General features: G+C 35.9%; 1 protein-coding gene across 1 annotated transcript in view; it reads right to left on the bottom strand.

Moving 5' to 3' along the window:
- Positions 1-1,585: 1,585 nt before the first annotated feature.
- LOC127977197 (segment polarity protein dishevelled homolog DVL-3) overlaps positions 1,586-16,174 on the bottom strand; it is a 30,336-nt gene continuing 15,747 nt past the window's right edge. The window contains exons 4-15 of the mRNA XM_052581911.1: positions 11,790-11,926; positions 11,576-11,711; positions 8,779-8,872; positions 8,624-8,693; positions 7,918-8,057; positions 7,765-7,841; positions 7,605-7,672; positions 6,655-6,804; positions 5,818-5,949; positions 4,721-4,888; positions 4,402-4,617; positions 1,586-2,865 (exon numbers count right to left, since the gene is read on the bottom strand). Of these exons, the coding sequence (XP_052437871.1) occupies positions 2,489-2,865; positions 4,402-4,617; positions 4,721-4,888; positions 5,818-5,949; positions 6,655-6,804; positions 7,605-7,672; positions 7,765-7,841; positions 7,918-8,057; positions 8,624-8,693; positions 8,779-8,872; positions 11,576-11,711; positions 11,790-11,926 (1,765 nt within the window). The 3' untranslated portion in view covers positions 1,586-2,488. The remainder of the gene's footprint in view (positions 2,866-4,401; positions 4,618-4,720; positions 4,889-5,817; positions 5,950-6,654; positions 6,805-7,604; positions 7,673-7,764; positions 7,842-7,917; positions 8,058-8,623; positions 8,694-8,778; positions 8,873-11,575; positions 11,712-11,789; positions 11,927-16,174) is intronic.

The following is a 16,174-nucleotide window of genomic DNA, read 5'->3' as shown; positions in this document are numbered from 1 at the left end:
TTAAATATTTCAGTAAACATTTCAGTAAATCACACTGGTGGAGGACTGGAGAATCCAGTGCTTAAATGTTAGTTGAAAAGCTATTACACCTGACAAAAATGTCAAAAAAGCCCTATAATGGAAGTTTATGGTATTTTTCACCAATTCTATTGTTGAATGATGATGTAGTCACAACAGTCTCTTCAACCAGCAGCATGATTTATGTCTGCAGCACAGCACAAAGGATGCAGACTGAGAGTACAGGACAGGTTACGTGCTAAACTTACTTTTTTAAGGTTGTTTTTTTATATATATATATAAAGTGTGAAGCATTCATCATGTGTTCAGTCTGAGTTGTATATAAATTATGGTTTGTACCTAGATCTAGCTTTGATACAGTGGAAATATAAATCATAGAATAGCTCTTCTAAGAGCCAAAGAAAATGAAATATATTCTTCTCCCTTAAACGCTGGCAGACTGTCAGAATCAGTGTGTGAAATCTTTCTTTATGAGAATAAAACAGAAATAAATCCACCCATCATTTTCTACCACTTTAAATGGAGCATGAGTGCAAATAAGCTTTGACTTCCCCCAAGCACTTATATAAAATTCCCTAGTGTTTCTTGTGAAAAAGAATTTAATTTGCACTTGTACTTCATACAAAAACTCCACCTAAGTGCATTTAAAGAGAGTACACTTTCTTGTTTCTTAACACCTGTACACTTTTAAAAGTGTACTTTGTAATGTACAGGTGCATCTCAATAAATTAGAATGTTGTGGTAAAGTTCATTTATTTCAGTAATTCACTTTTTCCTTCCACTCAACTTTCTGTTAAAATGCTTGGATACAGCACTCTGATCACATCCATGCTACGCCGAATTGAGGCAGTAATTAAAGCAAAAGGAGCCCCTACCAAGTATTGAGTACATGTACAGTAAATGAACATACTTTCCAGAAGGCAAACAGTTCACTAAAATATGTTTATTTTTTTATTGGTCTCATGAAGTATTCTTATTTGTTGAGATCGTGAATTGGTGGGTTTTTGTTAAATGTGAGCCAAAATCATCACAATTAAAGAACCAAAGACTTAAACTACTTCAGTCTGTGTGCACTGAATTTAATACACGAGTTTCACAATTTGAGTTGAGCTACTGAAATAAATGATTTTTTTCCACAAGATTCTAATTGATTGAGATGAACCTGTATGTCATTAAATAAAAGTTTATATTGAAGTATATTTTAAACCCGTTTTAATAATATTTTGGCATGCTTTAAAGAAGCACACTTATTTTAATGTGTTAACCATATAACATACGTTTCAATAGAAAAAAACATTAAAATATAAATATAAATTTAGTTTACTATAAATGCTTTTCAGCACATCCTGCAGTACACTTTAAACATATTTCAGAGATTAAAGTGTACTTGTTGTCTGTAATTATGAAATAACTAATTGCATTTAACATAAATTTAAACTGTATTTAAATGTAACTGTAATTAACATGCATTTAAGTGTCCGAAGACGTCACATTCAATTTGCACAAGTGCTTCTGCTTCTGCACAACTGATTTTCTTTTCAACACAAAAACTAGAAAAGATGCACACTCAGTGTTTAGGCAATAAACTATATTTATAAATAAAACAATTTGTTTTGTTTTGTTGTAAAACAGTGTACAGCGAGTATTAAATTGAACCATTCAATACTATCTGTTTCCAATAATTCAAAATGTGATAAATGCATCTGAGAAAAAAAAAAGGTTTACAGAGAAAAAATTAAGCAGAGTGCTGATGGTTAATGATGACAGACATTAACATATTAAGTACTGTGTTGTTTGAGGAAGAGTGAGAGAGTCTCCATCATATAATAATAATAATAGTGCATCTTCAGGTTGCTTTAGGAGTGCTGATAACATTGAAACATTGAAAAGTCGTGTATGTAAACTTAAAAACTCTCTCTTTTTCTCTCTCACTCTCCACCATTCTTAGCGGAAAATTAAAGCCAAAGATATAAAATAATTTCCAAAGAATCTATCTTTTGATAGTGCTTGTCTTTTTTAAAAATCATAAAAGACGATTTTTTCATCCTTAAAAAGCAAAAGGTCCTCACTTCCTTCTCATATCATGCTTTTCTCTCCCACTTAATTTAGTTCATCTTTGATTGAAAAACATTTCTTGAGGTTAATAAACCAGTCAGAGGACAAAATCTAAAAAAAAATGCAGGTAAAGTACATACAAAGTACACAAAAGCCAGCAAGCAATCACCTTCATCACTGCATCGCACAGAGTCTCCTTAAATCAGAGACCTCGGGTCTCTAAGGGCATGATGGGATACGTGATCTGTTCCAGTCTTCTTCACTGAAGAAAGTGCAAGCCACAGGACACAGGAGGGACATTAGGAGGGACACTCAGACTCAATGCATCTCTTTTTTGTCTTCCTCCTCATCTTTTTTTCTTGATTTCACAGTGCCTTGAGCATGTGAGCTGACCCTCGGGGTCACCTGAAGAGCATCACATGACGTCGACGAAGAACTCACTGGGGTTTCCCATGGCCATGCGGAAAGATTGGCGCGAGGCTGTGAGTTCGGGCGGCACTGAGGCCAGGTCTCGTTCTGGAGGAGAGCCCGGCGCTGCTGTTACGAGTGGCTGTGTTTGTGGCTGTGGAGGGAGGCCGGGCGCTGCACACACCAGGCTCTGGACGCTGCGGATGGTGTGTGAGCTACGCACGCTGTGTTCACTAGGGGGCGCCGCAGAGCACTCGCTGGGAGCCTTCTCTCTTTTCTCGGACTCGCTGCCACTGCCAGATCGGCCTCCAGACTCTTGCGTTCCAGCCGCTGCGTTTGTGTCATTCTTACTGCCGCTTCGATTCGAGCCACTGCTTCGACTGCCTGTGAGCGAAATGAAAGAAAAGACAAGAAAAGTGAGACTTCCTGTTTAAGTCTAATTCTTTGGGCACTTTTCAATGTATTCACCTTGTCATCGGATCAGATATAATAAAGGGAGAGAAGCTGACCACAGGATCAGAAAGAGGCATTAAGGGGCGATATTAGCCCCTGGGAGTGATCTCCTGGGCATTTTTCTTTACCATTGTGAGTGTGTGTGTGTGTGCATATAAGTGCTGTGCAACCATTAAAATATTTATCACATGTTTTTCTGTGATTAATCGCATTATGCACAAAATTCAATAATGCATTCAAAAGTAGTGTATTGTGCACTTCATTCATTTAAAACTACTGCTATATAGGGCTGTGCCGGTTTCAGAATTGGTGATGACGGTTATGACGCGAGTCAAATGTGACGGTTCATAACATAAACCGTCATAACATACGGTCTATGGCGATGCAATGCTTTGCTGATGCGAGCCGCAAAAAAAAAAAAGCCATTGTCTGTTCTAGAAAGGATGCAGCAAAGATATTTAATGCTAATGTATGAGGCATAGGCCTACGCTGAGTTTAATTTATGATGAGATGCGCTCTAGTTCACAGTGCAGTGCAAGTGAACGCGGCGCGCTAGCGCTTCCATGTCACGGTTATCATTGTCTGCTATATTTGCTTTTTATTTATTAAAATACATGCAATTGGTTGATGAAACATTTATTAAAATTAAGATAAAATTTGTTCAAAACGAAATTCGTTTTTAAGAAAGGTTTTCTACAAAGCAAAATTTAATGAAGTGGTAAATATCATGTCTGACGATTTACAAAACTTCATTAAGTGGTAAAAACCATGTCTCCCGATATATTGCGCATCTTATGATCCTATCTAAAAAATGAAAATAATTTTTGATAAAAAATGTTTGTAAAAAATATTTTAATGACACGGTTTTGGCGGTTATAGAGTTCAATAAAGTGCAATAACATTTGTTTTGCAAACACTTTAAACAAATATGCTGCTTTTTTACAGCAGAATTCCTTTTACATAATAGCAGTTAAAATATTTATTGTTAATCTCAACTTATAACATTTAAGCGTTTGACCCCCAAAGCCGTGTTCGTTTAACTAGTGTGATCGCTCCGGTTCGTTCAGCCGTCCCTGGCTCGGTTGGAAGAGATGGACCTATTTAGTTCTTGCTATGATTGATTGCAAAAAATCTGTGAAATTCTTTAATATTTAATTTTTAGTATCTCTTTTAAAAGGTTATTTTAAAATGTATTCCTTGGATGCAAAGCTAAATTTTCAGCATCATTACTCCGATCTTCGGCGTCACGTGATCAGTCAGAAATCATTCTAATATGCTGATGCTGAGCAGAACTAAATGTAACGCCATACGTCTTAATTGCAATGTAATCATAATAGTTCTATTTAATTGGTTAGGTGCAGTTTTTGCCCCCATATCCTGAATTTGGAGGGCATTATTGTTAATTGCGGTGGCATTTATGCCTCAAGCCCCTGGTTAATTTCTGTCCCTGATGGAACGCAGTCTCACCTTCGCTGTGCGGGCTGCCAGCGCTGCCGCCCCCCGCAGTGAAGCTGTAGCTGGGGTCGTGCACAGGGTGGGGGTTGTACGGGTGAGGGATCGGGTACTGATAGGGGAACGTGAGCGGCCAGGGAGCTACACCAGGGTGAGGCAACGGAGCCAGAGTGTCCTGGTCAGACGCCCCACTAGAACCATCATGATCATGCAAGGAGAGACTGGCCATATCTGAGACAGAAGAGGAACAAACAGGAGGGAAGAGGGTTCACTCCAAATGAATAAATAAAAGATGCTTCAGTGTGAAAGAGTGGGGAGAAGTGGAGGAACTCACTGCCGCACACGTCACCAAAGATGTAATAGCACTGTTCAGAGAAGGTGATCTTGTTGACAGTGTGCCGGATGTAGCCAGCTTTGAGCAGGTTGCTGGCGTATTTGCGTGCCTCCCGTCTGTCAGTAAAGCCCTCGACGTGATGAAAGAGCCAATCCACCACATCTGAACCTGAGAGGAAAACCAATATTTTACTTCTGAAGACACTAGCGGAATATCCCCATCCAACTTCAATTCAATAAATTCTCTGAAACTAATTATTATTTAAAACAATAATGACTGTTACCAATAAAATCAAATGCTAAAGTGTTTGTAAATTCACCCTTGTGAAAAAGAAGTAGCCTTTAGAAAAGAGTACTTATTATGGAAATAATAACTATTTTGAATTTGACTTTATAAGAATATACTTGAGTGAACTGAGTATAATACATTTGCGTGCTATTTAAATTAAAATGTATTAAATAGTTTTAATAATTTATACTAAATGCAGTTTTTTTAAACTAAAGAGTGCTTTTTAGCCCACTTAAGTAGGTAGTAAGTAGTAAATATATTCGCAATTACACATTAGTAATGATAAAGTTGAACTTAAGTATATTTAAAATACTGTAAATTATCTTTTAATTGTAATATCCAATATCACATTACAGTAAAATTATGATCAAGTACACGTGCTTTAGTATGCTATCAACACATCAAAATAAGTGTACTTCTTTAAAGCAAAAGATTATTAAACATACTTAACACATAGTATTAACAGTAGTTAAAGAAGGACAACACAAGGATTCCATCTTTAAAGTAAAACATTTTAAAAAAGTGTACTTAAGTGTGTGTTTCTCTTTTTAAGTGCCCTTAAGCAGCTTTTTATTCAATTATTATTATATATTATATTACAGTTTTTACAAAAATATACTTTCAAGATTTGAAACACACTACAAGTGTACATTCAATGCAGTCACACAGGTATAAATGGATAGATACTGACAATGATGAAACATCAAACATGAGATCATAGATATAAAAAAAAAGACCTGTTTATCCCTTTTGGTGGCATTTTGACTTCATGCTAAAGTGAAATGTTAAGAGAGAGGCCACAGGTTTACCTATGAAGGCGTTGGGGATGGTGATCTTCAGCCACATTCGGTCCCGCACCTCCAGGCCTGACTCTGAAGATGCCATTGCTTTGGCGACTGCTGCCATGTCGCTGTGGATGGACAGATGGAAATCCTCGAACCCTGCAGAGTGAAGCACAGTGAGATGGTGCACGGCAGTCTACAGATGTGAGTCAACTACAAACACGTGCTCTGAACATCAAGATGTAGACATCCTCAACTGATCTAGGAGGAGTTTCTGATTTCTCAAACATCACAAATCAATCTGATTTCCCCGGTGAAAAAGAGGTGCGCTTAATTGCACTTGTAGTGTACTTTACATCTTAAAAGTACACTTCCATGACTCTCTTAACACTTAAGTGCTCTTAGTAATAATGTCAAATAAAAAAGTGCATTTAAATAATTTATTTGTAATTCATTTTACATGCTTTAAAGCTGTAGAGTTGTGTTGAGTTAACATACTAAGGCACACTAATACAAATTTAAACTATAATCATTTTTTTAAATTGTAAATAACATGGAGTTATATGTAAACATTTCTTTCAGTTCATAGAAATGGATTCTCTTATTTTATTTACAAGTATATGTAAACGTATTCTAAAGTGTACTTCTTTTTATGTATAGTCTTTGTTCAGTGTATAATTTACTGAATGTATTTTGTTCATAACTACTCACAAATCTTTGATTTTAATTTGACACTCAGTTGGTAAAGGCTAATGGTCACAGCACAGTAAGCAGTGGGTTGGCAGATGAAGTCCTCCTCTGGTGACAGACAGCATGTGCACAGCAGAGGTGGATTATGGGAAGGGTGGATGGATAAACACTTACGCTCAGTCTCTGGAATGGAGCTTGTGATGGAGGAGCTGGTGGAGGTGATTGTGCTCATGGAAGGGCTCATACCGTACACTGGGTACGCCCCCGTCATAGCGGCAGTGTGAGACACCCAGGCAGCAGGGTCTATGGGACGGATCGGCTCACCTGAACAAACACAGGGGGAGCAAACAGGTGCCTGGTCACTTCAGATGCTACCAAAGAGGTCGAAAACGGTCAAAGAAAATGGTTTAATTTTAATTGTGAGAGTGAAATGGTTGTGAACAGCACTTCATGTTTAAAAGAATAGTTCCACCCAGAAATTAAAGAGGCTATCCAAGTTTGTTTCTTCATCTGAGAAATTCAACAGTGGATCCTCTGCAGTGAATGGGTGCCGTCAGAATGAGAGTCCAAACAGTAGATTAAAACATCACAATAATCCACAAGAAATCCACACCAGTCCACCTTTTAACATCTTGTGAAGTGAATAGCTGCATCTTTAGACATTTTAACTTTAAACCATCATATTTGGCCAAAATCCAAGTCCATAATCCATAATGACACATCCTTAAGTGAAAAAGTCCATTCCCTCTCACATCTTAATCCACTGATATATATGTTTAGAATTTTTTGGACTGTTTTCAGAGCTTGATCAAGATGTTTTCACTGGAGAAAGCAATATAGCATGGATAGGAGTGCAATCTTAAATATGCATGCATCTTTTCACTTTAAAAGACATTAACTGATGGACTGGAGTGCTGTGGATTATTGTGATGTTTTTATCTGCTGTTTGGACTCTCATTCTGACGGCACCCATTCACTACAGAGCATCCATTGGTGAACAAGTGATGCAATGCTACATTTCTCCAAATCTGACGAAGAAACAAACTCCTCATCTACATCTTGGATAGCCTCAGGGTGATATCATTTTGATTCTTTAATGCACTGTAACGCAGCAGCTCTCTTACTTCGTGGGAGGGTGAAACAGCTACGAGGGTTTGGATCCCAACATTTGGCCACAGTCAGTGTGATGGGTCTGTAAATGTAAACATACACCAAAAAAAATCATCAGTGCTTATATAAATCCCGTTTAGTCTATAACGGGACATCACCACGTCCACTTCTTACCCAGGTTTATGGACGATCTCTCGCAGCACCCTCACTGCATCATCGTTACTCATGTTCTCAAAGTTGATATCGTTGACCTACAACAAAACAAGCAACTCTTAGAAATCACAAACAGCCGGCATGATCAGGAATATCTTACAGGATAAAACAGACCTGCAGAAGCATGTCCCCAGGCTCAATGCGTCCGTCAGCAGCCACTGCACCACCCTTCATGATGGAGCCGATGTAGATTCCTCCATCGCCCCTCTCATTACTCTGCCCGACTATACTGATGCCCAGGAAATTATACTTCTCTATAGTAAGACGGAGAGAAAAAAACAAAATGGAGAGATGAACAGTAGACTACAATTTTAGTTATATGAGAATGCAACATTTTAAAATGAAACTTTTGTTAAAATGTAAAAAGAAAAAAAAAAACAATCCCCACTTTCAGTTGTTTTTTTATTAAACAGTCTCTGGTAAAGATTTGGTGCAACTGGATCTTGGGTTTCAAGCAGTTAATACTTTTATTGAGCAAGGATGCATTAAACTGATCAAAACTCAAAAGTGACAGTAGAGACCTTTATAATGCTACAAAAAAATCAAATAACTGCTGTATTTAAGCCTTTAGTTTATCAAAGATTAGCACAGTTTCCAGCAGCCAATCAGCATATTAAAATGATTTCTGAAGGATCATGTGACACTTAAGACTGAAGTAACGATGCTGAAAATTCGGCTTTGATCACAGGAATAAATTACATTTGAAAATAAATTAAAATGTTTCACAGTATTACTGTTTTTACTCTATTTTTGATCAAATAAAGAATGTTAACAGAGTGTTCAGCAGCAGACACACAGATAGACATGCGCACATACTCACCCATGTTTAATGTGACAGTGATGATGTTCAGAGACATGGTGGAGTCAGTGATGCTGCTGAACGATGAGGACTGGAGAGATCGAGAGAAAGAGAGCGAGAGATGAGGACACACTGATATAAACACTGATAGTCATGAGGTTTATCTGGACTCTCACCCGCTCCATCCTGGGTGCTTTGGGTTTCCGTCTGCGGCGGCGATGGCGTCTCATGAGACGTGACGATGTGCTCTGCTCCGTGGAGCTGCTGAACCTGTAGCAGCATCACAGACGAAACACAATCTTCAGAACATCATATTCAGCCTGGAAGTGGCTTTTGTGCACATATAATGCACACTACAGTCGTCTCAGCTCTGATTGGTCCTGAGAGTCACGTGATGCTTACCAGCCAATCGTCTGCATTAGTGTAGTAGTGTATCAGAGCATGGAAAACCTTGCTTTGTGTTGGCTTTCCAGAGCATGTGATCTGAGTATACATTAAGTCATCTTCATGAGGAGCCATAAGCTACAATTAACATGTTCAAACATATCTGATTCTAACAATTATACTGGATCTTTTTGTACATATAACTTTATAATGTCCATATTCAGATGACGTCTGTTAAGATTGGCCTCTTTACATGTGAAAAATACCAGTATAGTTCACACTGTCATTGATCATGGTGGGGCAGATGTCATAGATTTTATTATCTTTATGCAAAAATACTTTGGACCCTTATGGTTTTTGGGCATTTTTACATTATTTTCAGGACCATCGAGCTCATTCTGTCTTTTGATTCTCATCATGGTAATACAAACTACAAAATTTCATTCTTATTACTGTAACATAGAAAATAAAAATTAACATATTTTACTATTATTATAACGCATACATCAGCTTTTGTTGTATAGCCTTAAATCAATAAATAATTTAAATGTAAATTTTTACTTAAAAAAAATTATTACATTTTATTTTTATTAGTGCTGTCAAATGATTAATCGCGATTAATCACATTCATAATAAAAGATTTGTTTACATAATATGTGTGTATACTGTGTGTATATATATATATATATATATATATATAATACAAACACATGCATGTATATATTTAAGAAAAATATGTTATGTTTATATACTAAATATATTTATATATAATTTAAAATATAAGAATATGAATATATAAATGTATAACCATGTAAATATTTTCAAAATATATACTGTATGTGTTTGTATTCATATATACATAATAAATACACAGTACACACATATATAATATACACAAAAACTGTTTGACATTTATTTTGCTAAAAAAATCAATGCAAAGTTGTATTTTGTACTATAATGCAGTAAAAAAGTTTTACTGTAACAAAAATCAGCATTAAAATTTATGAGAAATTTAGATACCACTTTAAAATAAGGTTCATTAGTTAAGATAAGTTAACTACTTTAGTTTACATGAAATAAGCATGGAAAATATTTCTAAAGCATTTATTAATCTTAGTTCAAGTTAATTTCAGCATTAACTAATGCATTATTAAAATCTAAAGTTGTGATTGTTAACATTGAATAATAAACTGTAAATTAACATGAATTAACAATGAACGGCTTTATTTTCATTAACTAACATTAACAAAGTTTAATACATAGTGTAATAAATGTATTGTTCATTGTTTGTTCAAGTTAGTTAATACATTAACTAATGGAACCATATTGTAAAATGTTAGCGAAATGTATTTATTTTACTAAAACATAAAATAGTATTCTTTACTGAAATACAACAAAAAATGGAGTGCATTACTATAAAGAAAATCATTTGTAATTAAAATAATGAGAGAGACCATATCAGATGCACTACAATAATGTGAACTGAGATTTATGTCATATTGGAAACAATTCTGAGGATGCTAATAGTACAGTAGATTAAATCTACTTGCAAAATATGATGTTTTTCTTTCTTTACAGGCTGACTGACCATTGTGCGGTTTAAAGACAGGTTTATTACAAATCACAGATGCCACAATAGCAGACTGGCAAGGGAAAATTAATTAATATAAATGACTGCAAAAATTGTCTCCACTAATAACTAGATAACAGAAAAAGCTGTGCATGAAAAAAAAAAAAAGTACAAAATATAAGGACCTAATTTAATGGCTTTTTTATGAGTTTTCTTGTTTGGTTGGATCAAATGATACTGATATTTATCCCAACATATTAGGAAATGCTTTCAACATAATTTTTTGGTAAAATAAGATGCTGCATAGCAAAATGTATCAATTAAAATACTAAAAGAAAAAATATCTTGGTTGCATGAATTTCCCTTAAGAATAATGATATTATTATTTTTAGAAGTAAAAAATACAGTAGTATACCAAACTTTTATTTTGGTGGTTTAACGTGAAGATATTTTGAGTTTCATGTTTGTATTTAATTGTAGTTATTTTTAAGTAATTAAACTTAAAGTGAAGTGAATCTCAGAAACAAAACATTGTACAGGTTAAAATTATTGACTTTTCTTTTATGCCAAAAATCATAAGGATATTAAGTAAAGATCATGTTCCATGAAGATATTTTGTTAATTTCCTACCATAAATATATCAAAACTTAATTTTTGATTAGTAATATGCATTGCTAAAAATTAATGTGGACAATTTTAAAGGAAATTTTCTCAGTACTTTCTTTTTTTTGCACCCTTAGATTCTAGATTTTCAAATAGTTGTATCTCGGCCAAATATTGTCCAATCCTAACAAACCATACATCAATGGAAAGCTGATGATGTATACATCTAAATTGACACTTATGACTGGTTTTGTGGTCCAGTTTCACAAATGTCAAGAGCTTATCATCGTATTTACATCGTATTGACAAATTTTCTTGTGATCTTGATATGTTTATCGCCCAGGCCTACATCAGACATCTGTTTCAAAAGAGTAAGAGAAAAGCTTGTTTTCCGTGACTGGTGTCTTGACACTCGCCTGCTAGTGGAGTCCTCCTCCTCGGAGTCGAAGAAGCTGGTTGTGTCCAGCTCACTGCTCATCAGCGTGGACGAGCTCTCGAAGCCAGCGATCTCCGGCCTGCGCTCCGGTCGCGAGTGACCGTTCAACCGGCCTCCTGCAGCACACAACACTCATCAAACAAGCCTGTGCGTTTCCTCATCATTAGCCAGGACTGACTTGTGGGTAAACTCACCATGGTCGTGTGTATCTTTCCTCCGAGGCCTCTCTCTGTCTCTGACTCTCTCTCGCTCTCGGTCTCTTCTCAGCGATGGACCCACCTCAGGCTCGGTATCATTGCCCAGGTCACCCTGACTTCCTGCGGCATTCGCACTGGACCAAAGAGGAAGATGAAGATGAAGTGATGAAGGACGAGTGTCCAGAAGACAGATGCTGAGTAATACGTGCCACACACACAGTTCACATATGAAGGCTACAATTAGTCATAGATGAGCAAAACCAATTAATTTAATGATTAATTTGCAAAATCAATCCATAAAGCATTTGTAAATCATTGGAATATGAAAGAGTGTCATGTTAGAATCATAGACACCTCAACAATTGACCTATTCAATACAATTAAACAAAACCACTGCGATGAACTGCAGTATTGAACTAAGAATGAAATTCATATTATAGTCAGATAAAACTACAACCATTAAAAAAGTTACTTGAAATTCCATACAGAAATATATATATATATATATATACACACACATACACACACATTTATTTTATTATTATTATTATTTTCTTGAAAATATACCAAACAAAAAATGGCCCAAAATATATGAGTAAAATATATAATTTATGTATAATAAAACATATCACTTTTGGTATATTTTGAAATATATTTATACAATATAATTGTTTTTATATATTTTTAAATAAAATAAAAACTTTTACATGCTTTCTTTGAGTCAGCTGCCAACAATTCTCATTTTTGTAACTCGAAGTACTTAATTAACTAAACAAATTAAGCTAAAAATATTATTAATAATAATAATAATAATAAAATAAAAAAATTACTAAAACTTGAACTAAATTTAACATGAAAACAGAAAATACAAAAATTTAATTAAATTAAAGGGACAATAAGTAACTTTTTAGTTATTTTATTATCTAAAATCAATATTTTTATTCATAAATATGCCCTCAATGGTGTACAAATACCTATGCCAATGTTTAAACTAATCCTTGTAAATGAAGAATTTATTATCTTTATATACATGGGACGGGTAGGTTGACAGAGGCTTCCATGTAGTTCCGCCATCTTGCAAAACTATAATAGCAGAGAGGGACAAAAAGTACTAAGCCAACGCGTTTCCACAACGCGTTTTCGGTCAGAGCCAGAAACGCAGGTGCAGAGCAGTGAGAGGCACTTGAAACTGCACCGGCAAGTTTAAAAGTCTGGATTGCATTCTTATTATGGACCATACATATGCCGCGCCACAGGAGAAGAAAACATCGTCGCCAAAACAGTCAAAAATAGAACGTAAAAGGAAACGTGACCGTAGATTACAGAAAACAAGAGTTAATGTCGGGGAAGCTTTTTCTAGGTGGAAAGAGCTAATGCTGGATAAAGATTTCAAAAGAGACGCTGAAGTGGCCAGCTTTCTTCTCGACAGGTAAGTCAGTGTTACAGTCTATATTATAATATTTTTTTTTATATCTAACAATGCATATAATTCAGAAAATATAATGAATAAATTAGACATAACTACTAATTACAATATTTCATGTTTTCCACAGTCAGTAATTCATACTGTAACATTCGTTTGTTAGTTGTCATGTTGCAGTTTGTTTGAAATAACACACCTGTTCACCTGAAGGAAAACTCGACGAAGTGCTATTAGAAGACATCCTGTCAAAGCTTTTTGGTACATATCGCCTACCGTAGATGCAACGCGCATTTGAAAAAGCGAGGCGCTGGAGAGCAAAATTAGTTTGAATGCAAAATACTATTTCACCACTTGATGGGAGTAATTCCTACTTAGTTTTAGGGGTGGTGAAAAAAATCGATTATTGATTAATCGCGAGTATGTTATGGACGAGTATGAATCGATTATTACATTTTCAAAAATCAATATATTTTTTTTTTTTTTTACATTATTTTATTTTGTAAAAAAAATTATACCGGGAGTTGAACGTCACGAACGCGCCCAGTTCCAGTTAGCAAGCAGCCAGAACAGGTGTGTAAAATGGAAAAACCAGGAGCGAGCAACCAACCGAACCACCCAGCTCCAAACAGCTTAAACAGATAATATATTTAATAGTGTTTTCTTATAGTAGTATACTACTATTATAGTATATGAATGATACTAAAATAACACTGGACAGAACACATGCACAGACGGTATGTGTTTCATTAGCCTGTCACGCCATAAACAAGCTTAATGAGCAGCATTTTCTAGCTAGCTTAAAAGCTATAAAGCATCAATAGTACACAAAATGTGTACAGTAACATTCCCAATGAAAACCTAATTATGGCTAAAAACTATTTGTAACTCAGAAAGTTCATGAAAGTGTCATAAATGTCAGCTGATCCTGTGTATTGGAGCAAAGTACAGTGTTGAAGTGTTTCTGTATGTGAGGAGATCTTCGTCCATGTGTACTGAGGATCAACAGCAGAGGGAGATCACAGGATGCGGCTGTATTTCTCCAAACTGCTCTTGGCCTGTGTTCAGCGTATGAATAATTAACCTGCACACAAACACACTCACACAGAGGGGAGTCATGTTGCCTGACAGACAGAACAGGAAACACACACACACAGACAGGAAACACCAGCACGACAAACAAGTATGCACACACATGTGGTTACACACAGATAAAGACACCCACTGACCAACTGTGCCACAAACAGACCTGTGGGGAAACCCAGAAACCTGGAGGACCACACACTGATATGAACAAGAAAATAAATAACATCAAAACCTATATAAGGGCTGCACGATTTTGTCAAAATAAATCATTTTGGTATTATTTTGAGAGTGAAAGTTGAATTCTGAAATCAGTAACATTTTACGTCCCAACAGTAAGCCCTTGTTCAGCAGCTTTTTGGTTTTGGATGCATTTTTTCCAATTCATTTTCTCCACAGGGATTTATTCAATGCAATTACATGAACTTAAGTGTGCTTTTGTTGGCTTAGGACTTAAGTACATATTTATATTTCATAATTGCTTCTAAAGTATGGATGCGATTTGAATTTTTTCTTTCTCTTTTAAGTGTTACAAGCTCTTGGTGCATGAAGAAGCTCTGTAAAGTTGCAAAGACTAAAGTCTCAAACCAAAAGAGATATTCTTTATCAAAGTTAAGCCTCGTCTACACCCCCCTATAAAACCTTGTTCAAACACACCCCCACGTCTACATCACGATGTGGGAAGATTTGCATAACATCGCCAAAAAAATGATCACACAAAAAAGAAAGCACCCCCTGCTCTGCACATTTTATTTTTCTCTTATGGCTTCAGACGTTTATCCTATTCAAACGTAAGTGCCCTGCAAAGTGGACATCACATGATTCCAGTTCAAAGCGAACGTATATGTTCCATTCAAAGTGCATTGAAGTGAGCTAGACGTGAATTTAAATTGTATTTATTTAGAGAGGTATATGATGTTTCATTTGTCCATGTGTGAAGACGTTGTGCAGCGTAAATCCGTGAATGAATGTAAACTTCAACAGATTTACCCTGCTCAGGGAGTAGGGAGCAATGAACACTGTGTAGGGACCATGTCAATAGCTGCGTTTCCACTGTCGGGCTCAAAGCAAGCGTGCTAGTGCGTGCCAGGACCAGTCGTGTTTCCACTGTCACTTCCAGGGCTTGATCGTGCCTCGTCGGGGCTTCCTCGTGGCCAACGGCCAGGGTTTTTTGGCCGACGAAAACCTTTGGCCAAAGCGGGCCAGCTGGAGCTAGAGGAGTGGTTATGAACAAAGGCAGAGTTTCTCCATGTATGGAAAGCATCAGTGCCGCGGATCATTTCAGAAAGATAACAGCTATAACATCATCATTAAAGACTTATTAACATAAGTTGAGTTCAAAGCTCACTCTTAGTCAGCAACGAGTGTTTGAAATAACTTGATCCTATGTGGATTATAATCACCATACAATGCAGAGATATTTATAAGCGATGCAAAACACTTTGCACGCTAACATTATCATAGTAAACATGGTAAATATGACAACTGGAGATGTCAGCCTCTTATTCTCTATCACAACTGTGTATTTATTTAGTAAAATATTTTATCTGTCATAAGTCTCATCTCCAGATTTCCAAGTAGCCTGTCATAAAAATATAATAGCCTAATGGTTCTTGTTCGGGAGCTCTTATAAAAATATAGAAATTTTCATTCTTTCTAAATGAGATGTATATAGGCTACGGAGACTACAAATAGACAGAAACAGACTCGACTGAAGAGCAGACTATGTTCATAACGCTTTATTTCTGCGTGACTAATTTTCAATCCTAATAAATTAATTCATTATGATGCAAGAAAAAGGCCGCTTTTATCGTGTTCGTTTTGTGATCGCGCTAGTTCCAGTGACTTATTTCTCATTAGTTTTCTGATAACTTCTCTT

Source organism: Carassius gibelio, chromosome B18 (genome assembly GCF_023724105.1).
Source record: "Carassius gibelio isolate Cgi1373 ecotype wild population from Czech Republic chromosome B18, carGib1.2-hapl.c, whole genome shotgun sequence".
NCBI classification, from domain to species: Eukaryota; Metazoa; Chordata; class Actinopteri; order Cypriniformes; family Cyprinidae; genus Carassius; species Carassius gibelio.
Note: the sequence above shows the minus strand (reverse complement) of the source record. Positions and strands in the feature narration are given on the sequence as shown.